The following is a 23,887-nucleotide window of genomic DNA, read 5'->3' as shown; positions in this document are numbered from 1 at the left end:
TTTTAAACCATGAAGTATGATTGAAGATTTTCTTCTTATAAAAAGCCTGCTCCAGCTTCAGTTATCTTCTGTCTCGTGGCTGCTTGACACACCACTTGTTGCCTGTCAGCAGGGCTGTGATGTGTGATAATCATCAGTCTGTTCCTGCTTATTATCGGAAGAGCGTAATGTTTAACATTGCTTTAAAACTCAAACAGTTCTGAAACCATTCTGAATTCTGACACAAGTAGGCTCAGTACTGCCATGCAGCTCATCATGCTTCTCTGCTGCTGGTGGCTCATAATCCCGTTCTTCAGCAACTTGCTTTTTTAGAGAGATTCTCTTGCATTACTGTAACTTCTAAAGGTTGTAGCCGTGACTGCAGTTTGGATGTGCTAAAACCATTAGAATTAGAACATGGTATTTCTGTTTTAAAGCCTCACAAATGAGCGATAAGAAAATGGAAAGGGAGGAGTGTTGGGAGAGAACAAGTTAAACAGGATTGGCTATCAAATAGGTTAAATATTCTGATGGTAATGGTCAGATTGCTTAATGTTTAGAAGGCTTTTAAATGTAACCATATGGTAAGAAACACTTAAGATAGTAGGAAAGCAGAATTTTATGAGGTGAAATAGAATTTGCTAATTTGGGTCAGATGTGATTTGTGACTGGAAAGGTATTAGCTTCATAGGTCCAATGGTCCAGAATGGGTGGAACTGCTGTGGTTTCGTCTGAGCACAGGAGAAGAATGACTTGAGAGACAGATTGAGTGCATGACTTTGTAACAGAGTTGTGTGGACAGAACCAGTGCAACTTACTCCTAATATTTTGATACTGCCAAAGAAAACAAACAGTGAATGGCCTTGTTTGAAGGATGCTTTGCTTGGGATTTCCCGAGTTTTGGTGTTCTGAACAAACTTGTCTTACTCAAGCATGTGAGAACTTGGCTACATTGTCTGTTAAGCCATATTTCAGTGATTCCGGTCACGTTAGAAAGTGCTGAGAAAGGAGGGTGCAGAGGAGTTTAATGGAGACTTGACTTTGCTTGTTTTTTTTTTTGCATCTCAGTTTTCTGATTTAAAGAAAATCCAAAGTTTATTTAAGGAGTTGGGGACAGTGAAGATAATTCTTACAGATATATCATTGGATATTTCTCAACAGGAACAACCCAAAGAAACAGGAGATTGTGTGGTTGTGTTTTGCCTTGCTCCCATCCTCCTGGTTGCTTTTGGGACCTTCAATACTTTGAAATAGTTCGACGAAGAACACAGAATCATAGAATGACCTGGGTTGAAAAGGACCACAATGATCATCCAGTTTCAACCCCCTGCTATGTGCAGGGTCACCAACCAGCAGCCCAGGCTGCCCAGAGCCACATCCAGCCTGGCCTTGAATGCCTCCAGGGATGGGGCATCCACAACCTCCTTGGGCAACCTGTTCCAGTGTGTCACCACCCTCTGTGTGAAAAACTTCCTCCTAATATCTAACTTAAACCTCCCCTGTCTCTGTTTAAAACCATTCCCCCTTGTCCTATCAAGAAAATTCTGATGAAGTGGAGAGTAAGGCGGGAGGTTGTAAAGAAAAGAATGTGGGGAAGGCAGAGTGAGCTCCATTTTTCTCATCACATATAATCAGGATATTTAGATTGAAAGAAAAAAGCTTCTAGCATAATTCAATTACTAAGTTCTGTGGGGAAAAAAAAGTAGAAGAAAGATGACCAATAATGCCTTCAGTGAGAGAAAAGCTGTGTATGGATCCTGCTGATCTTGCTTTGTTTGGCCTCTGGTCGAGCTGGCAGCCAGTGCAGCTGGGAGCAGCATGCAGGAGGAGGTGGGAAGGGGAAGTGAGAAGCAGTGGGAGAATAATATCGGGGATTTTTAGGGTGTAGCGATTAGAAAGAGAGTAGAGGAAGGAATTGTGCAGAGGGGAGGTTTAGAGAAGCAAACATGATTCAGCTTTTATGCTAACAGTGTGTGAAGGTCCCGTGCCTTTTAGGATATGCACAGACTTCAGCAGACGTTTGCCCTAGTCGTTGTGGTACAGCAGTAGTCATACTTCTCCAATTGCTTTAGCAACTGCAATCAGTTTACACGATATCCAGTTAAAATGGAGGGCTTTCTTCTTTTTTATCAGTTAGTTGTGTGTGTTACTGGGGAATTGCAGCATGTTTGTGATGGTAGCTGACCTGATCTTTGCCTGAATCAATGTTTTCTTGAAGGTGGTGGATGGAATGTATTTATTGAATTTGCAATTAATCCAAGGTAGGAGAGGGAGATGTAAGAAGTTCAGAGAAGCAGTGTTTCCTGAAGTTGTACATTTTGGTGAGAATAGTTTTCTGCTCAAATAGGTAAGAAAATGAACTGAGTAGATGATACATAAGAGCACTTCTGCTCATCATTGACGAAACACCTGGTGTAATTGTTTCAGGCTTTAGAATCATAGAATTGTTTGAGTTGGAAGGGTCCCTAAAAGGTCATCTGGTCCAACTCCCCTGCAGTGAACAGAGATGTCCACAGCTAGATCAGGTGCTCAGAGCCCTGTCCAACCTGACCTCCACAGACAGAACATCCACCACCTCTCTGGGCAACCTGTGACAGTGCTTCACCACTGTATTGTAAAAAAAAAACAACAACCTTTTCCTTGTATCCAGCCTAAATCTCCCCTCTTGTTGTTTAAAACCCCTTCTCCTCATCCTATCAAAACAGACCCTGTTAAAGAGTCTGTCCCCTTCTTTCTTACAGCCCCCCTGAAACGCCATGTGAAAAATGGTCTCTATCAGAAGAACTAGGTTTTTATTAACACTACAATTGTTGAGTGTAAATTGAGGAAGAGGCTTTGGGGGTGGGAAAGGAGGAAAGCGGGGTGAGTGTCATAGGGTCAGTGTGTGGGCCAGCTGCAGCTGCCTGCAGTGCCTTGGTAGGGATGTGGGCCAGTAGCTGATCTTTCCATGGGAAGGACAACGGATGAGGAAACCTCTTGGGCTTTCTTCCAGACAGATTTCTGGAGATTCTGTTTCAGCATATGAGTTGTCTGATGCCATTTTAACAAGCCTGCAGTGAATACATATTCCGGATGTGTTGTGTCCTTTATTCTGCCTGAATTATTTAGTGATTTTGCTCAGAGATTACATTGCTGACGTTATTAGAAAAGAGCAGTGATCCTGAGATTCTAGCTTTCTCAAGCAAGAAGTAGATTGGGCAGAATACAGATTCTTCATTCCTTCACCGTACACCATTTCTGCAATTACTTGCTCTTCTCCCATTATTTTTACCCAGAGTTTGGCTCTTGAAACGAATGCAGGTGAAGCCTGGAATCTTGCACAGTGTGACCTAAGGTTTGCTGCGGTCTGAAAGGTTCCTTTCTGAAGGCCTGCTGGTACATCAGCTCCAGAAGGGCTGTGCCATCAGGGATGTGCCCTGTCCTTGCCAGCAGTGGGATGCAGATGTGCTAATGCTGCAGTAACCTCAAGCACAGGCCCAGTGCACATCTTTGATGTGTCCCTTTATGTTGAAGAAGTGTTTGGATCAGAGTTGTTTTGTGTGCATACAAAACAATTATTTCTTCAAGTTGCTGTAACTGGGCAAAATTGAGCTGATTAACTTGGCAACAGTATGAAAGACTCTGACAATTACTGAACACGTTTTTACTTGGAAAGCAAGAAATGTTTGCAAACAGGCATGCATGTATAATTTTTGTAGCCACAGCATCTGTAACTTAGGGGTTGAAAACTCTTGTTCTCCAACCTGCTGTTTTAATTCATGAATGAAACCGATAGGACTTTATGAAGCTTCAGACCTATCAGCTCCAAAAGTGAAATAGCTACATTTTCAGGTAATCATTTGTGCAGAAATAGTTTTTAGTAACATTACTGAATGTTTCACATGAATTTTATGCAACTGCTGTACATGGGAAAGGATCTGTTAATAATGTACAATTTAATTTTTTACAGTAAAGCAACTTTCCTATGAACAGCCATAAACTTAAGCCGTGCTGTGCTTGCAGATCTGCTAAATTCTGTTCAGAGGGGCTGTTAGTATGAGCTAAGCTGTGCATCTGAGCAGGGGATATAGCATTTCTATTTAAAATAAAGCTATTGCCTCAAAGCATTAAAAATGTCACAGTGGAGTAGGAATTAAGAGGTGTGTGCATATGTATGTATATCTGTGTATTTATATATTTGTTTAGGACCAGACCTAGTGTGAATTGTAATACGTGTCTGTATCTTTTATCATATGAACTTCAACATTTAAACCTGTGACAGGAATTATTTTCAGCTGTGATTTGTGGCAGAAGCATCCTTGAATGCAGTTGCTGATGGTTGTATTTGATTACAAAATAACAGTTTTATAAGTCTCAACATTTTGGGAGCTTTTTGGTTTTTAGTGTTGTCAGAGTAAAGCTGGTAACAATGTCCCAAACTCCCATCTATCTATGCATTTCTGGTTTGAAATTAACTTTTAAAATAATGGAGAAACTTTTGTTTTATAAAAAATATTTGCTCCGTTGTTCTGATATTTTAGAAGTTTGAAGAATAAGCAAACATCTTTTTAAAGAAAACAGCAACATTCAAGCTAGGAGACAACCAGCAAAATAAAAACTGTTGCAGAACAACAAGTCAGCTGCCTTGGGAGTAACAGCTGACGCTACTGCTCCTGTGGTAGGGATCGTCCTGTGTCAGAGACACGATCCCACTTAGACATGCCCAGAGTGCCTGGGACACTTCTGAAGCTGTAACTTTTTCTAAGTTGCTTGAACACCTTTTTTGGTTTTGTTCTCCCACTTTGTTCCCATCGCTGCTTTCTGACCTTCAACTTCTCAGTACTGCATTCAGCACTTTCAGCCCCTGAAGCCATTAAAGGTTGGAGAGAACAAAGTGTTGCATTGATCAGAGTGTTTCTGTGCGGTTTTAATCTACTGTAGTAGCAGTATGCATGTAAAAGATTGAGGTTTTAAGGAACCTGTGCTGGCTGCATGGTGCCAGCTCCTTGCTTCAGCTATTCTGGCAGCTCTTTCTAGCTTTGGTCTGCAGGTGAAAAACACTTCTGTTAACAAAACTCTTCTGCCCCTCTTGATCATTCAAGATACGCTGTGATTGCATTTGGATGTGCCAGCTGTCCCAAACTTACATGTGGACGAGAAGGCTGTGGAACTGAGTTCTGCTATCACTGTAAGCAGATTTGGCATCCGAACCAGACCTGTGATGCTGCTCGCCAGGAGAGAGCTCAAAGTCTGCGCCTGAGAACAATCCGTTCCTCATCTATCAGTTACAGCCAGGAGTCTGGAGCAGCAGGTACGTATGATGAGGATACTGTGCCTGTAAAATACCTTCCCAGTAATTGCACAATTAACTTTGAAATGACATAATAGTAGCTTGGAAGATGATAACTTCTTTGTGTTTCAGAAACAGAAAGCATACGTTTTTAGGTTTGAATTCAAATTTTTGAAGTATTAACTTCAAAATCTCTGACCAGGGCACCTGACTTTGCTTTTAGAAGGATGTCAGCGTTTTCAATTCTTACTTTGTAGCTGAAGAATGGGAATTCTGAGAAACTTAATATAAAGCAAGTGTGTGTTTGGCAGGCTGCCTTCTTTAGTTCTATCACTTACATGTTGGAAATGTGTATTTGCTACACTGTCGGTGAAATTTCACAAGGCTGCTAGTAGTAAAAAAAAATTTAGTAAAGCTAAATTAAGCCCCCCAAACACTTGATTTTCTGTTTTCCAAGAGAGTCTATTTGTCTGATGTCAGCTTTGTTTGAGACATTTTTTGAGTAGGCTAGCCCCTGTTCACAAGGAGTTACCTAGCTTCTCTTTTTCAATAACATGTTCCTCTCTTTGACTATCAAAAACCAAGCAATTCCAGCTTCTGAAAAGCTATACTTAAAAAAGGCTGAGTGCAGTTTGCTATAGATAAGAACGTCTTCAGATTTCACCCAGCTCTGATCTGCTTGGGAGCTTTTGCATCTGGCCGAAACACAGTACATATTTTGGGAAAGAGTCTATTGCAGTTTGAATGTGGTTGGAACTGTCGTTCCCTAATTCAGCCCTAGCCTTGGGAGCCTTTAGTTTCTTGTTTGTTCCGGCTCGTATTAACAAAGCTCACCTTCTTGCCTTAGAAATTGACATTTTGCTATAATTTTCAGGTAGATTTTAAAATTTAAGTAAATTAGCATGCCAACTCCTTTTTGTTTTCCTTCCAGTCCCTACTAGCACAATCACCAGTAGCTCTACCACATCCGTGCTCGGTTTAGTTACTGCCCTGTAAGTTGTGTGTTGATGCCTATCTGGGATTAGCTGGTGCATTGTTTCGGCTGTTCACTGCCTGACTGTTTACTGCTGGAGTCAGTACCAGCAGATAGTTCCTGCTGCTTCCTCACCTCTTTGGTTATTCCTTACATCAGGCATAAGGTATATATCCCTCCCTTCCCTTTGTGCACACTGTTAGCACAGAGGTAGGAGACTGGGACTTTTGCACTACGGACCTGCAAGTTGCTTTGTCTGCTGTGCATAAATAGCTTGTCTCAAAGTGCATTTGCTGGCCAGTGATGGGCAGGAGCAAAGATCACGACTGTGGTTGTGTCACTGTAGCTCAGTGACCTCTTATTTGCTGATGGTAGAGCTAGCTGCTTAACCACAGTTTTTAAATATTTGATGTAAGAACAAGGAAAACCTCTGGAATTTTCTTCTTTCCTACAATAGTTTTTTCTAGGGAATAAGTATTGCTGTGAAGAGAAGTCAAGAAGAGGACAGTGATACCAAAGAAATACAATTAATGTAGAACAGGAGGTGGATTTATGATAAGACGACATAATGCAATGGAGACAGAATTCAAATAAAAGATTCATAACAGCACGAAATGTAAAAGAGGATTATATTTAGAAAGACCATGTTGTCAGTCCTGTTTTAACATGCATGTTTAACGTCTGACTCTAATATATTGCATTAAGCCTAGAAGATCCTCAAACAGTATGTGCATTAACTATTGAATCACTTGAATGTGAACCAGTGTATTTTATTTTTGATCAGTGCTATTTAGTCCAGTATTTGTCTATTTTAGTACAAATACAAATAGATGTCAGAAGTCATTGCCAAATCATGGTTTGTAATGTAAGCTATACAGTAAACTTTCTCAGTTTTTTAGATGGTGGTTCAGTCAGCTTTCCCAGTATCTGTCTGTATTTTGATTAAATCGATCTGCCCAAGTAACTGATAAGATCTTAATATTCATTTTTAAACAGCTGATGACATAAAGCCATGCCCGCGCTGTGCTGCTTATATCATAAAAATGAACGATGGAAGCTGCAATCATATGACTTGTGCTGTCTGTGGCTGTGAATTCTGTTGGCTATGTATGAAAGAGATCTCAGATTTACACTATTTAAGGTACGTTGAAGAAAAAAAGGGTTGGTAACTTATTTTTTTCAAGCTATATAGAAGTACATTGCTATGTGCTGTAAGTCTGGCTTTCTTCCTGTTGGAATAGAGCATCGAAGTTGAAGTATCTGTACCTGAGAATTAAGTTAGTTTTCAGTGCAAGTATTTAAAAGTCAGTGCACTGTTGTTCTTATAAAATATTTTTCTAAGTTGCATGTGTACAGTGTGTATGTTGTAGAACAAATGGTGTGTTACAGATGAACGTAGGCACTATTCTTACTGATTTCTTGGTACTGCTGTACTGTGTTCATATAAAGCTGCACAGCAACTCTGATTATGGTACATTACCTCTGAACTACAGACTGGGTGTGGTAACATGCAATATGCTTTCCTTTGCATTTCGAAATCTGCTGTAAAGCCTCTCTAAAAGTCTGAAGAGATAACTGCTGTTCTGAGGTTCAAGTGACAGATACCACAACAATAGTTTTGTGACTAGATAGCAGCTAAGTACTGCATAGCTATGTCAGTTTGCTTACAATTTCTTTACAGTTTTCCTATTTCTGTCTTAGCCCATCAGGTTGCACGTTTTGGGGAAAGAAACCATGGAGTCGTAAGAAGAAAATACTGTGGCAACTAGGGACACTTGTTGGAGCTCCTGTAGGAATTGCACTGATAGCTGGCATTGCTATTCCTGCTATGATTATTGGAATTCCTGTGTATGTGGGACGGAAGGTAAAATATTGTGTTCAGTTGGTCGTCTTCACCAAGAGAGGGGAGCTGGGGAAAAGATTGCTTAAGACTGATTTCAGTTGTGCTTTTATGTAGTTAGTCATAAAACAGGTAGAACAACATATGAAAAAGGATTTCTACATTTTGCCATTTTACTTCGTTATTTTAATCTCTAGTTTCCATTGTGTCCATTAGAACTGAACAATCTTTAGAAAGAGGGAAGGAAAAAAGAATCCCTTTTTTTTTTTTTTTTATAAAGCAGTGGAGCTGAGCTTTAGTGCTGCTGAGTTAAATGAAAGGGTGATTCTCTTTTGTAACTGTAACTTGTCTTTTTCTCAACACCGTGCTATTTTGATTTCACGTACAACAAAACCCATACCCATTTTCACAGTAGTCATGCTTTTCTCTCCTCCTGAGGTAAGTCATGCACCCATTCCCATTGTAATGTATCCAGTGCTTTCGGCCCAGTTTCTCAAGACTGGTATGAGTTCTGGCATTTTTTAACACTGAAAGGTTGGTGGCTTCTTCCATCCATCTTTTAAGTTAATAACAATATTGAATACATCTCTTGAAAGGGATAGCAGGGGGAGAAGTTTCAGTTTGGGGAGTAAATGGTAAATCTGATGGTTTTCTGTCGGCTTCACGTGAAGATAATAGTTGTCTTCTCTAGACTATTTTTCAGTCTTGGCCATTATAACCAGGTTGAGCATCATGAAAGTTTTCTTACAAGTCTCTGTGTGACATCTGCTTCTCCCTATCATCTTGGCCAGTTATCCTTGCACCAAAGAAATTAAAACAGATGTGGTCTCCACTTGAAAAAGCTATGGTCTCTTTATTTCCTGCTTTTACATTAGTGTCTCTTAAGTTGCTGGTTTTCAGGAAATTGAAGTTTCATTCATTGGCCTTTAATTCCGCAGGTCCTTGTTTTGTACTTTTTTTTAAAAAACGTTATCATTGCAGTTTAACTTTTTCCAGTTTTCTTTTTTCCCCTCAAAGATACTCTATGAATAATGTTTTTCAGAAATCTATTCTTAGTGGCTCTGAAGTTGGGCCTGCTTTTTCAGATCAGCTCATGCGACTGTGCTCTAACCTGCTGTTTTCCTCCAGATCTCACTCCTTTGTCACCAGTCACCTGGCTCACAGTAAATCTTTGGTGACATCTGAAGGAAAAAAAGAATGGAACAGGCTTCTAGTTTAATCTGCTGGCTGTCTTTCTGTTAAATACCAAATTGATTTTTGTCTTCCTCTTGCTGGCATTGTACTTGTAGAATAACTTCCTGTTAGCTTTGCCCTTTCCTTTTTTGTCTCCTCTATTTTAACCTTTCTGATTTTTGTCTTGACACCCTCATGCTGTTCCTTTGTACCTATTGAAAGTAATCTGACCTACTTTCCATTTTTTAACACTACTTCTTCAGTAGAGGAAGCTATTTTGTTCTTCTGCAACATTTTCTTCTGCACTGGGAGAGTTTGTGCTTGTATTGCTATAGCTTCTGCAAGGAAGCACTCATTCTCACTCATTTTTATAGATATGCATTTGGTAACCTACCACTTTTCTGCTGTTATTGAAATCTCTCTTATTTTGGCCTAATGTTTTTATTTGGGCATTCTTTGCTCAGAATTCTGAAGTCTCTGATTCGGTGAACACTGGTAAGAGAATGGCTTGGGTTGGAAGGGAGCTTGGGTATCATCAAGTCCCAGCCCCTCTGACATCAGCAGGGTTGCCAGCTGCTAGATCAAGTACTAGATCAGATTGCCCAGTGACCCATCCAGCCTGGCCTTAAATTCCTCCAGGGATGGGGCATCCACAGCCTCTCTGGGCAGCCCGTGCCAGCACCTCACCACTCCCTCAGTAAAAAACCTTCCCTTGATATCTAATCGAAACCTCCTCTCCTTTAGTTTAAAACCAACTCCCTGTTGTCCTGTCACTATCTATCCATGTAAAAAGTTGGCTTCCCTCCTGTTTATAAACTCTCTTTAAATATTGGAAGTCCACACTGAGGTCTCTCTGTACCCTTCTCTTTTCCAGGCTGAACAAGTCCAGTTTCTTCAGCCTCTCTTTATAGGAGTTGTGCTCCAATCCTTGGAACATCTTTGTGGCCCTCTTCTGGACCCTCTCCAAAAGCTCCACGTGTTCCCTATGTTGGAGGCTCCAGACTTGCCTCATGAGGGCAAACTAGAGAGGGACCATTACCTCCCTTGCCTTGCTGGCAACTTCTGTTCTTGCTGGCCTTCCATGCTGCCAGGCTGGCCAGAGCACACTGCTGGCTCATGTTAAGTTTTTCATCAGTCAGAACCCCTAAGTCCTCAGCAGGGCTACTCTCAAGGAGTTCTTCTCCCAGTCTATATACGTATCTGGGATTACCCTGGCCCAAGCTCAGAACCTTGCGTTTTGCTTTGTTGAACCTCATTAGGTTCATGTGGGCCCAGCTTTCGAGTTTATCATGGCACCCCTTCCTTCTGCTGTATCAACTGCACTGCTCAGCTTGGTGTCATCAGCAAACTTGCTGAGGGTGCTCTCAATCCCATCATCTAAGTCACTGATAAGATCTTAAAGAGTACTGGATACAAGATGGACCCGTGAGGACACCACTCATCAACAACCTCACCTGGAGTCCACAGTTCTCTGGCTGTGACCTTCCAATGAGTTTCTTATCCACCAAATAATCCACCTGGACAAATGCAAGTTCTTATTTTTTTCCAGAGTGAGAACTATCCTAGCAAATTTAACATTTAATTTACAGAGCACAATACATTATAAAACTTAAAGTTCTACTTGTGTTGTTATTCTTGTTGCAGTGGCAGTTTGATGTAAAAAAAAAATAATAATTATAATACTGTGATTATCCTCTTCTTGTTGTTCTTTGCTCTTCCTTAGGTCTACTGAGAATTAACTTAGCATGATGCCAACTATTAAGATAGAGACCTGCCGGTCATTTGTAGTTTTGTCTTAACCAAGAGTTCTGACAGATGAAGCACATATGCCTAAAATGCCACTTTCTTAAAGAGAGTTACATAAAAATGAAGTAGGAAATCTCTGCAAAACAGTGATTTTTTTTTTTTTAAGGCCTTCCAAATTCATGATTTGCTGCAGTTGTGTTTGAAATGGTTGTGTTTCAGAGTTATGGCAGACTTAAAGCATCAGTAAGAGTTTTGGTTAGCAGATCCTTCTGAAGAGGATCTTCTGATCTGAGACTTCGCAGTGCTATTTGCTGGTTTACTGAAATAGTCTCTTCCTCAATGGCTTGTCATGAGAGCGTGCCAGAGCAATGGAGTTCTCACTCTCCCTCCCGCTAGGTTATGTTTGGTGAAGGCTGCCTTTCTGCGAGATTTGCGTGCCTCTGATGTTTCAATCTGTGTTTCCATAGGTCTAATTAACTGAAAATTTCACTCCATATTGTTTGGGGGAAAGAAGACAGGGAATGGGAAGTGTCAATTTGCTTAGAGGAGGCATTCCTTTGATCTTCAAAATTATTGTTTGCTTTTCTCAACCATGTAAGCTAGAGTCATGATTCAACAAATAAACAACAACAACAAAAGCTTATTAGTGATTTAGCTTTCTTGAGGCTGAAATTAAATGCTTAGGAACTGAATCGGAGGGCTTCTAAGGCAGTTGCCTAAAATAAGATGTGTAAGAATTTCCTTCTTTTGAGATAGGTTTAGGTGTAAATCATGGCATAGAATGTAGTCTGTATGGAAGAGAGCAGGATACGGGTTCCAAATTATGTCAGTTTTTCCATCATTGCAGCAGTGTGTTATTGATTATTGTAATGCTCTAAAAACCCGTTTTTCTCTTCTTTCAAGATTCACAATCGATACGAAGGCAAAGACATTTCAAAGCACAAGCGGAACCTGGCTATAGCAGGCGGTGTGACCCTATCTGTAATTGTTTCTCCAGTTGTAGCTGCAGTAACTGTAGGTAAGCAAATATTATTATTTTGTATACTGGTAACACCTTGCAACCTGCGCAAGCACCCTTGAATAAAACACTCAGCTGAGATAGGTCTTATGGTTTCCTTTTGCAGGGACAGAAATCAAGACATAAAAAAATGAAAAACAACACATAAGGAGTGTGGTTATACATTTATTGGGGTAGAATGGAGGATAGAGTACTTTGGGAAATGTGGCATAAAATGAAGAGCTAATTATTTTTATCTTGCAAATTGAAGTTGTCACGTTGTCATCTGTCTTAAAACTGAAATATATAGAGCTTCTTCTAAATAACTAAGACAAAGCTTTTGCCACAAAGTCTATTGATATTCTAATAATTTTAATAATTCCTATCAAACTTTCCTCAACACGGAAGAAAAACAGTATTTTAAATTTAACATTGCAGTAGTTGGCAAACGATAGTAGAATACCAGTGACTTCTTATGGCTGGAGTCTTTCAGTTAGGTTAGACTGAGAAGCCTTTGCATTGGGTCTGTGTCTGTCCTGGCTCTTTCAGAAAGTGCCAGCTTTGCCATTTTTGGTACCTTCTGTGGGTCCAGCAGCAATTTACACACTGAAGGAACAACTTTCAGTCCATTATAAGTGGTGGGATAAACGTGCACGTAGTATATGCATTTTAGCCCGTGGCTTCTTTCACTGTTTTCCCTCTGCTCCTTGCCCCCCAGAATTGTTTACGTTTAAGGAAAAATTGTATGATTAAATTCTTAGATGGAATTTGCATGATACAGCAAATACGAAAGATCCAACAGTAGTAATGATGGTGAGTCTCATAAAATCAATAGCAAAGCCCCATCTGGCTTCAGTGAATGCAAAGTCCAACTGAATTTATATGAATATTAAGTATATTCTTTTTTTGTCTGTAAAAGAGGTTATAGACATTGGAAGCAGTAATTCACCCAGCAGTATGCTTCTTGCCTTCCAGTTCTGAGAGAGGGCCCTTGTGCCCAATGAAAGTACTTCTGCTGTCACTTCACTTGATTTATCAGCATTTCTTACTTTTGTTTTCTCCTAGTTTCTTTGAAGCCTGAAGTGCTAACTAAACATCATTCTATGAAATCACTTTCATAAGAGAGTGCAAAATATGAGTTGCATTTAGTTAACTCAAGATGGTACCTTCCTCTGCAGGTATTGGTGTTCCTATCATGCTGGCCTATGTGTATGGAGTTGTGCCAATCTCCCTCTGCCGAAGTGGAGGCTGTGGTGTTTCAGCAGGCAATGGAAAAGGTGTTAGGATAGAATTTGACGATGAAAATGATATAAATGTTGGTGGAACAAATGCAGCTGTAGGTAAGAAAATGTTTTATTTTCTGGACTTTGTGACTTACGTACATCTGATAGCCTCAGATACCCAGAGTACTTGCAGAAGAGGCACAGCACAGTCAGGGCTGTCTCCGCTCTGTGCTAAAAGATGAGCTCTGACATGAGAGAGTAGCTTCTGTGTTCATGTTGTTTGTGCTGTGCTGTAGTACAGCATTTGCTCACGTGGACATAGAGCAAGACAGTCAGCTGTCTTGTGGTTTGAATTCTGTGTAAGCTGTTGTCCTGCTTTTTGCACAGCACTGAGTGAAAGGTGACAGCTTTCTCATTCTTGACCAAGGTTAAATGCCAATAAGTGACTTTCTGGCAGTAAAGAGTGCTGTCGTGTTATTGTCCCTTTTAACTAATTGCTGAAGCAACTCTGAGTTTTCTCTGAAGCTGGCATCCTTTAGTTCCTTAGAATCCGGTCTTGCAGTTTGGTCAGCATGACTGAAAGCAATCTGAGGATCCCACTGCCATTTCACCTCCTTTCTAATGGTCAGCAGGATGCCTAAAGTGCAGAAATATAGGACAGTGGATCTGCAACTTAATCTTATGTTAAAAATGATTGTTCATTTTTTTAAGGAAAAAAAGTATCCCCTCTTAAAAGTCATTTATCAGAATACTAATTCAAAGCAGTGATGCATTAAAGCTTCACTTGCCAATTTGAACCAAAACCAGACTCGTGCAATGGCAATCCCATAGGTAAAAGTTTTAAGATAAAATCAATGCTGCTTTTTCAGAATACTGGTTTGTAGAAGCTTGCTGCTAGCTTTCCTCTTTTTATCTGTAATGGGAAGAATTAAATGCCTTTAATTGCTGATCTGGTGCTGCTTTTTTTTTTCTTTTTTTAATTACTTGACGATATCCTTTGATACTGGGTTTCTGTGATCCTTGACTCCATGTTACATGCCCCACCCATGGACAACTTCTGGATATCCTTAGTACGTCATGTCTGATACAACCATAACAGCAACTGCAAGAAAAGTCCCATTTTCTTTGGCAGTTATCTTTTTGTCACTGTATTTTATTAAACCCTTTTTCTCAGCGTAACTTCAGAAACAATTTCCGTGGTCACGTTCTAGAAATCAGCAAGTTCTGTTTCTATGAATGACAAGCCTTCCTTCTCCCCTTCTGTCTTAGATGCCACTTCAGTCGCAGAAGCACGTCACAACCCCAGTATAGGCGAAGGAAGCGTCGGTGGGCTGACCGGCAGCTTGAGTGCCAGCGGCAGCCACATGGACAGGATAGGAGCCATTCGAGACAACCTGAGTGAAACGGCTAGCACCATGGCGCTGGCTGGGGCCAGTATCACGGGCAGTCTCTCGGGAAGTGCAATGGTCAACTGCTTTAACAGGTAAGAGGTGTTCTTCCTGCCGTATAGACCCGGCCCTGAATGTAGCATAGAAACATAGAATGGCCTGGGTTGAAAAGGACCGTAGTGATTGTCTAGTTTCAACTCTCCTGCTATGTGCAGGGGTACCTCATGTCTAACACAGCCATGTTCTCTAATGGGAGAGCTCTCTGCGTGCATCGCACACTGACATCGTGAGTTCTGACTTGTTCAGAAGTCTGCAAGTACAAAATTGCCCCTTCTGAACACCTTGGCCTTGCCTCGGTGTCTGCTGTGAATTGGGGTCTTGCTGTCTGTAGGAGACAGGGAGTATCTGGAAAGGATTGTGTGGGGTTCTGGAAGGAATTTGCTCCTTAAGAAAATGAATAGTGTTTAGCACCTCATTTAAATAGCTTGCAGGTCCAGGCTATGTAGAAAAAGGAGGACAGGGTAGCACAGAGAGCTTCCTTAGTCTAGAGCTGTAACTGCTGGTTGAGGAACACTTGTCCTCCTCTTGAAGGAGTTGAGAGAGGAAAGCAAAGCAAACACTTCCAGTTCACTGTCAGAACAGAGGTAAAGAAGGCGTTTGGAAAGAAGCTTACAATCCAGGTTTATCTGTTTTCAAGTTTCTGTTATTTCTGTTGAATTTGATAACAGTACAACAAAGCAGAGTACAGAACACAGTTCTCTGATTGTTATTTGATAAGTCATGATTTTGCAGCTGAGTCAACATGGGAACTGTTGTGAATTTGTGTGTCCTTTTGTTTTCTCTGTTTTTGGAGTATAGTACATCTGCAAAGGAATTATAGCTCAGCTTGGAACTCATTTTTGTAACTCTCAGGGAGAAAATAACCCAGAAACTCTGTTTTGTGTGCAACATTTTACTTTGTTGGCAATTTCATCTAATTTTGTTTTTAACTGTGAAACTGTGCTTACTATTGTGTGGTGGAGGAACTTTACAAGGTGATAGTAATTCTCAGCTAGGGTGCTTTAACTGTAGTAGCAGCTCATGCAGCCCTTCTTCTTTCTCTCCAAGGCTGGAAGTACAAGCAGATGTGCAGAAAGAACGCTACAGCCTTAGTGGAGAATCTGGCACAGTTAGCCTGGGAACAGTTAGTGATAATGCCAGTACCAAAGCAATGGCAGGATCCATTCTCAACTCCTATATCCCTTTGGACAGGTAAGAGAAATGTGAAAAGAGATTAAGCCTTACTTACTAAAGGATACCCTAAGTGTGCCTCTGCAGTTCTGTTTAAAACTTGGAAGAAAGAAACAATTTTTTGGTTAGAAATTGAATTACACGTGATTGCTTGTATTTGCCAAGCCTTCTTCCAAAGAGGAGAACAATCTCTGTAGCTCAGTAAAGCATTTCATTTTCAGACTGTCTGCTTCTCTTTGGGCTGTTTACTTGGTTTTAAACGCTTTTTCCAAAACAGGTGACATTTCTCTCACTTGCTTTTGCAATGTATTTTGAAAATCTGCAAGTTTGTCCAGCTGTATCGCCTGGCTTGTTTTAGATAACTGCTTACACCCAGGTTCATTCCTGTTGCAGGGAAGGCAACAGCATGGAAGTGCAAGTGGATATTGAATCAAAGCCAGCCAAGTTCAGACACAACAGCGGAAGCAGCAGTGTTGATGATGGCAGTGCTGCAGGTCGGAGCAACGCTGCGTGTTCATCGGCCTGCGTGCCAGAAAGTAAATCTAGTGCCACCAAGTGGTCCAAAGAAACAACAGCAGGAAAAAAATGTAAGGGTAAGCTGAGAAAGAAGAGTAGCATGAAGATAAATGAGACAAGAGAGGACATGGATGCTCAGCTGTTGGAACAACAAAGCACAAACTCCAGTGAATTTGACTCTCCTTCTCTTAGCGATAGTATTCCATCCGTAGCAGATTCTCACTCGAGTCATTTTTCTGAGTTCAGTTGCTCAGATATGGAAAGTATGAAAACTTCCTGTAGCCACGGTTCCAGCGACTATCATACTCGCTTTACCACAGTCAGTGTTCTCCCAGAGGTGGAAAATGATCGCTTGGAAAACTCTCCGCAGGCGAGCGGAATCCCGACGCCTGTTGTGGCAGCCCCAGGCACTGATGTTCAGCAGCTGAGTTACATTGCTGAGGAAAGCATTACTAACGGATCTTCAATGGATGTAGGTCTGGGTGTCGATGAAACTCTGAAAGAAGCAAACAACAACCATTCACAATGTGCTGCGGAATTAAGCACTGCTATTCAGACTGAAATTTAAGCCAAAAAATGCTGCAAAAACATATTTACCACTAATGAACCCTGTCTGAAAGCTGGTTTAATTACATGCGACGGCTTCCGTAAGCTTCAGGTGACCAGCGGAAGCAAGGTTTTGATACAGCTGCATTTTATATACCTGTCTGTTAAGGCAGAATACTTCATATGGATCTTAGAGCTGTGTGAAGGGACATGAAGGCTTTAACAAGTGCATTACAGCAGTGCAAATACGTCCGTGTTTTTTATTTTTGCCACAACTTTGCTTGAAAGCATATACTTGGTGTATTTAGAAAAAATTGGGTAATTCTTGATATGTTAAATGCTAAAATAAGTAATACATCCTGCACTGTTCGCTCAAAAAATAGGGGATGTGGGATAAATGGGTGTTAGCTGAATATTAGTGACTTAAAACCATTCTAGCGTGAACTCGAAGGGAAGCAGAAGTTTTGCGGAGACCTCTACAAACATTTTCAGCAGTGAATATCCATAGTGATCATTTTGTTTTATAACTGGGCACACTATTTGGAATGCATGTGGAATGGATCGTGTACCTCCAGGTGATGTGGCCCTGTGTCAGAAGCCTTCGTGTGTACACTTTGAGCGAGGCTATGGCGTGTTACGTCATTTAGAAAAGGAAGAAATTGGTACTTAATACATGGAGGAATGGAGACCTCACCTGTGGACAACAGTGGGGTCACTTATTTATTCATGCAACCAACCGTGCGGCAGATAAGGCTGCTCTGCATTGTGTAAAACCTGTAAGATAATGATCCAGTGATTTATGAGCATCGTAGAAAAGCAGATGCAGTCACCTTTCATGAGGGGGGAAAGCGGTGCCCCGTCAATTCTTGGTGCCTTGGAAAAGACTGGGTGTGAAGTGCCTGGTCGTTGGAGGATTTGTCTGTCGTGTTTTCCAGAATGTCCTCTTTGGCCACCTTCAATCACAAAAGAGAATCCTAGCGAATAAATGACTGGTAGATAAGTGTATGATAACAAAGTATTAGCCTACCAAAGACTCACTCAGGCTTTCGTGAATGACTTCTTTCACGTGACATCTCTTTGCAAGACGTGCATCTTCAGTCCCAGAGTCGGAGTGCAGGGCAGTGGCTGCCCAGCTGCCACGATGGCTTCTGGACATGCTGGCTTATTTTTCTTTTGCATATGGAAGATGTATAGATAAACACAAGCTGAAGTTGGCAAGTTGGCCAAAGCGCCTGCACTGTCCAATTTTTTTTTTTTTTCTTTTTGCTATGTAAATCACTAAAAATGAGGGGAAAAAAAGTTGTGAATATCAGAAAAACAGTTACCAATGTTCTGTCTTGTGTTCAATGTATTGCCATTATGGTGCTACTGGGAGTTGGGTTGGATGAAAAGAAAACGCCATGTGCTGCAGTTCTCTTCCATGACTTATCCTCACCAGTTTCATTAAATGCTTATAACACTAGTGCCAGTTACGTCATTTGATAATGCTTGTTACGGTATTTGTATATTTGCAATTCAGTTTTGCTCAGTAATATGCGTGTAAACTGCATATCTGAAATAAATGTCTAAGTACTGAGTTGAGTGGTCCTGTCAGCATGCAGGCGGCCTTATGGAACACATCGGATCTCAGGCGGCTCTCCCCACTGTCCAGCTCCGACTGCTGGCATCTTCTGTTGTCCCAGATTTTGGTTTTGTTTGGTGGCCTTTGGGGTGGAGTGCTCTGGTGTTCTGAAACGTTTCCAATGGTGGATTCTTAAGGAGAGAATAGAAAGGAGGATGAATGAAACAGGCTGTATCCTAGAAATGGCAGTGAGGCACAGAGGCAGTTCTGTCATTGGGTGCTCTGAATTGGAAGCAGGTGTGAATTCTGAGTTTAGTGGGAAGGTTTGAATTGGGTATTTTGGGTGTGTGTGCACTTCATTCTGGATTTTCTTTTTTTCTAGTTTGAGCAGTTTTACAGTACTCTGTTATTGATGAGTGATGTGTTGAAATAAGATCAGCATTAACTAAACGTTTTATTGTGCCCCATTCTGGGCTCTTCAGCTCAAGGAAGACAGGAGCTGCGAACATGCCCTTTGGCATCTGGTTCAGCTGTTTTGAATCTGCCTCGTGCAATAGCAATAAAGTTGTTGCAGCTCTGAAAGTGCTCCTTTTGGCTTCTTCCACTCTGTTTGTGGAGTGACAAGAGCATGCCGAGGGGCAGTGATGCCACCTGATGCTTGCAGCTGGGAACTGGAGCTGTTTTTTGTTCTATGAATTTAAACCTGACTTAATCTCTCAGCACCTCAGTTTTGCTATGCGGGAAATTGAAAATATATTATTTCTTTTTTTCCTGGCAAAGAAGCTTTATCAAAAGAAAGTAGTAGTTTCAGTCGCTCTGAAATAATCTTTGGTAATTTTATATTCCACATGAAAGCAGTTAATAGAGTTGCAAAATTTGTTTTAGCAGAGCATTGTACTGCTGACTCGTTTTGTATCTTCTCATATGTGACGCAGTCCAAACTGTGCTGTCTCATACATTTTTAAGCTTAAAGTGGCATTGAAATGGTTTGAGTCTGTGAAGGAGCAAAGGCTCTATTAGTGTATTGATGAAAGGCGGTGTAGGTTTATTGAAGAGAAGATGACGGTGTATGGAGCCACTCAGGGATGCTGGGGTGGGGTGTGTGGGGTGTGCTGGTTGCAAGAAAGATAAAGGATATTAACACAGGTAGTAGCCTGGGGGAAGTGGATGTTACATTGAATAAGAGCTTCCAGGTCATCTCATGGAAGGGAGCAGAGTTGTGCTGTTGGGCTTGGCTGCATGCCTGCTGCCCTGCTGTGCCCCAAAGCTGTCACATCAGAGCATGAAATGAGAAGCGGTGTAGGAGGTAGGAAGGTTTCTTGGAGAGCCTGAAACCACTTTGTGAAGATGTGATTGGAAAAGATACTGAACCCAGTCCTGGCCAGAACATGTAGATCACTTTTTTGGACAAACTGGAGTTCAGCATACAGGAGCAGCCCCACATTGGGCTGTCATTGGGCATCCTCTGCACAAGAACAAGGCTGTGATGGCACATCCAGCCCTGCTGCTAGGAGGGAACCCTGCGGGCTGTGTGCTGAGCAGCTGCCCCCAGTCCTTGTCGTCCAATTCAGGTGAAGTTACTGCTCCAATAGCTTCATGCACTGGATGGAGGTGGGGATCCTTCAGCTGCATCATGGCACAGTTGTGTGTGACTGAGTTACACGGAGAGGTTGGTTTGCGTGAAAGCTCCTGTGTAACACCTGGGGTGCCATCGGAAGCTCCTGGCTGTGGCACTTGGCTGGATGCCATGTGGGAGGCTGGTCGAGTTATACCTGAAGTGCCTGAGAGCTGCTGGTGGCTCTGAGCCATTTCCTGTGCTGCAGGAAGGTTCCAGTTCCTGCTCTCCATCCTATGCCTTTGAAGATGAGGGGTTGTTTTATTCTGCAAAATTTGCAGTGTCAATTAATCAGTGTGCCCCAGAGGAAGGAGCTCTCTCAAATGGAGTTCAAAGATGCTGAAGGCATGCTGTGAACAAGCACTGAGGTACTGACCTGCTCTTAAAGTCCAAAGACATGGGGTTCTGGCAGCAAGACCTGCAGCACCTGGCTGAGCCTGGCTGTGCTTCTATAGCCATATGACAGCATAACCCAGACCACCCCTCCCTCCTTAGAAGAGGTAACTGCGCTCTGCCTGCACCTGTCTGTGACCATGGACAGCTGGCCCACCTACAGCAAGAGTAGCTGGACTGAACTCCCCTGGGTGCCACTGTGAGCAAGCTCTCATGCAGTGCAGGTGAGTGGATGTGATGGAGAGCACACACCTGGAGGGAGGGGTCTGGCCTCCAAGGCCAGTGGAAGGGCAGGTCCTGGGTTGTTCTGAGCTCCTTGCTTCAGCCAAGTGCCAGCAGTGCTGTGTGCTACCTTGTGCTGAGGTTTAATCACAGCTGCGGGCACAGAGAGTGAGCAGGCAGGACCCAGCACTGCTTTTCCCAGGTCCTATCGACTCAGCTCTACAACAGGACCATTTCTGCATCCTGTTTCCAAAACACAGACATAAAATTCACAGCCACCTCAACTGGAAGTGTTTGTGGCCTAATAATACATCTCTGTGCTCCTAGGCATTGAATGGAGAATGTGTTTAATTCTAATGTGATAAAATGGAGGAAATACCTGTTTGGTGGTTGTTTCTTTTTCTTTCCCTTTTCCTTTTATTTTCTTTAGAGAGTTTTATGGTGGGAACAATTTCCATTGGCTTCATTGGTTCCAAGACTACTTGCAGAGTGGTCCTCCAGTATGGCCTGTGCCAGCTTCTGCTGTCTGTGCCACTATGAAGGAGTGAAAGGAGTGGTGGAAGGCCCCGGCAGAGAGACACCTGATGCCACTCATCCCTCATAGCAGCTCTTGCCTTAAATATCCATTTACTTGGATACGACTTCACTAAAATTTCAAAAATACGTTGGAAGGGACAAAATAACAGCAGTGTACCATGGCCTGCTCTATTCCTTACCCAGTAGTCTTCCTTTAAGGGAAGAAAACAGCTACTTCTCCACTTGCACTAGAACAAGGGATTCACATCCATGATTTAACCACTCACCACGTGCCTGGCTATTGTGCAGAAACAGGATAACGTTTTCACTCTGCTGCTTGCTGTGCTTACTGCCACTCTGGGACCACACTTCCCCTGGCCCCTCCTCCCACAGCAGCAGGCCAAGGTTAAGTTTTCTTCTTAGAGCACTCTTCCCCCTATCACTGTCCACTGAATAGAGACAGGTTAATGCTCATCTCTGCACTTTAGAAGACCAGTAAAGTGCTGATTATTCAGATAAGGGGACGTTTGTTATTCAGTCTCTGCTGACTGCCTCTGAACTGCAGGGATACAAAGCTGTGAGGGCAGCTGGTGCCGGCTCTCCCCTGCCAGCCGGATAGCGGGTTCGTTTGTAGACAGTGCTGCAGTTCTTCATTTAGAACTTCTGCTCAAGAGGTAATTACAGCTGACCTCTTCGTCATTTCCGCTTCAAACTGAGTCTGCCTCTGTTTCATCTGACAGTCAGTGTTTCTCTGATGCATTTGGGAAATTTTCTCACCACGACAGGAACCTAACAAGATTATTTCTATTGCTAGTTATAAAACTGGCTAGCTGTAAAACTCTCCCTGCAGAAACAAGAAAATCTACAGGAGAAATATGTTTAATCAATGCAGTAAAGCTGTATTTCTGCTACGGAAGGCAATATCATCCCATTTAGTAAAATAATTCAGTTTCAGTAGGTATTGTCTTTCTAAATACATAATGAAATGAATAAAAACAACATATATAACTTAACTCTAAACTATGCATAGATAGACTCATGGAATGGCTTGGGTTGCAAAGACCTCAGGGATCACCAGGGTCCAACTCCCTGCCACAGGCAGTGCTGCTGCCACTCATCAAATACTGGATCAGGCTGCCCAGTACCCCATCCAACCCCAGAACATACAAAGCTACAGTTAGAATGATTGAGCTCGCCATCACAGAAATTAATGACCACCAATACCTGGCCCTTGTGAAGAACGAAGCAGCCTGGCACTTAGTTGGCTCAGTGCAATTGGCTGTAGCTACAGAGCTCTCTCAGATACACAGCTGTCTCACTGCAAGAGGATGTTTAAGAACAAAACCCATCAGTTGTGCTAACGGTGTTTTAGGAATTAAAAACTTCATTCTTGGTATTCTACTTCAAAACCAAACTCATAAACCACACCAGAACTATAAGCTCAAAGAGGGTAGAAGCAAGAGTCCAGAAATTCTACTTTTCAGGAAAAAGACCTTTATTTATTTATTTTAATTAACCTGAGAAAAGATTTCACTGGAACAACATCCTTAATGGTACTTCTGCAGCACTTGTGAGTATGATATAATTTATATTAAGTGTGCAAAGAAGGCATTGGGGCATGTGAAAAGTTTTAACGCTTCATCTTGAAAAAGGCAGCTCTGTCACAATGAAATATAAAACAGAAGTACTGCCTGAAAGAAAACAAAAACCCTACTGGTGCACCAAATAGCCTTAGTTTTAGCTTTATGAATATGTCTGTAAGCAGCAATAGCTGGTATTTTAAGTAATCTGATTACAGACTCGGAGTTAAACATTTTAATTGTTAGATGCAGCCATTTGTTCCTTTAAAAGCTGTGCAAACTAGCAATCCTTCCATGCACACAGAAAACAAAATTCTCTGTGCACTAAAACTTACTCGTTTGTCATTTAAAAAACAGAGCCATTTAGTTAATAATTAATTATTTTGAGCCAAAGTGTTCCATGACAAGCTAATATATTATTCATTCATCTTTGTACAGCACCAAAAATATTTACATCTGTTGTGTGCAGGCTGGGGGGCAAAGAAACAGATGGGCTGTGCAGTTTATTTAAAAAATGTTTATACTTGTAAATTCTTTATAGCAAAGCTATCGCTAACGGATCTGTTTGTCTTGGAGGTGCTTCCTTCCCACGAGAATGTACAACCCACAAGGTGACAGAACAAGTGATGACTGAAAGTGTACTTCCATTGTACCACCAAGGTATTTCATGCTATATATAAATGCAAAATAGATATTTCCATGTCTAAACAAAATCAGGATGCAAACACGAACTCCATAACTGAACACAAAGATATGCATTAAATTCTAGACTAAAAGTGTATACAACTGAAAAGAAAAAAAGAGCAGCAAGTTTTAAATATGTGTATGCTATCAAAATAAAACAGAATTCAGACAGTCCATGTAGAGACCCACTTCAACCCATGCGTGTTGGCAGAGTTGTACAGACATCTCACAACCGACAACTCTAACTACACAACAAATAAACTTTAAGTTCTTAAAGTTCATACACCTCTTTAAGGCTGTCAAGTTCTTCCAAAGAGTACTGATGATTCTGGTTTTCCGTGAGCAAATCAAACAATCGCCGAACCTGTTCTTTTTCGTTTTTGCTGAGAAGAGCCAACACCACCTGAGAAAACAGATTAGGTCATAATCAGCACAG

General features: G+C 41.6%; 2 protein-coding genes across 9 annotated transcripts in view; one reads left to right on the top strand and one right to left on the bottom strand.

Annotated features, from left to right (window-relative positions):
* Nucleotides 1-18,456, top strand: part of RNF19A (ring finger protein 19A, RBR E3 ubiquitin protein ligase) — a 43,429-nt gene extending 24,973 nt beyond the window's left edge. For 3 of the 4 annotated variants that reach the window (XM_003205214.4, XM_010709178.3, XM_010709179.3), the window contains 8 exons: nt 5,061-5,269; nt 7,218-7,362; nt 7,923-8,085; nt 11,884-11,998; nt 13,156-13,317; nt 14,470-14,683; nt 15,696-15,839; nt 16,212-16,902. In XM_003205214.4, the coding sequence (XP_003205262.1) occupies nt 5,061-5,269; nt 7,218-7,362; nt 7,923-8,085; nt 11,884-11,998; nt 13,156-13,317; nt 14,470-14,683; nt 15,696-15,839; nt 16,212-16,902 (1,843 nt within the window). Of the gene's footprint in view, nt 1-5,060; nt 5,270-7,217; nt 7,363-7,922; nt 8,086-11,883; nt 11,999-13,155; nt 13,318-14,469; nt 14,684-15,695; nt 15,840-16,211 lie in introns of all 4 variants that reach the window. The other variant, XM_031552898.1, reaches the window with a different exon arrangement.
* Nucleotides 18,457-22,088: 3,632 nt separating this feature from the next.
* SPAG1 (sperm associated antigen 1) overlaps nt 22,089-23,887 on the bottom strand; it is a 38,746-nt gene continuing 36,947 nt past the window's right edge. For 2 of the 5 annotated variants that reach the window (XM_031552897.1, XM_019614176.2), the window contains one exon: nt 22,095-23,854. In XM_031552897.1, the coding sequence (XP_031408757.1) occupies nt 23,723-23,854 (132 nt within the window). In that variant the 3' untranslated portion in view covers nt 22,095-23,722. Of the gene's footprint in view, nt 23,855-23,887 lie in introns of all 5 variants that reach the window. The other 3 variants (XM_019614173.2, XM_019614172.2, XM_019614174.2) reach the window with 3 other exon arrangements.

Source organism: Meleagris gallopavo, chromosome 3 (genome assembly GCF_000146605.3).
Source record: "Meleagris gallopavo isolate NT-WF06-2002-E0010 breed Aviagen turkey brand Nicholas breeding stock chromosome 3, Turkey_5.1, whole genome shotgun sequence".
NCBI lineage: Eukaryota > Metazoa > Chordata > Aves > Galliformes > Phasianidae > Meleagris > Meleagris gallopavo.
Note: the sequence above shows the minus strand (reverse complement) of the source record. Positions and strands in the feature narration are given on the sequence as shown.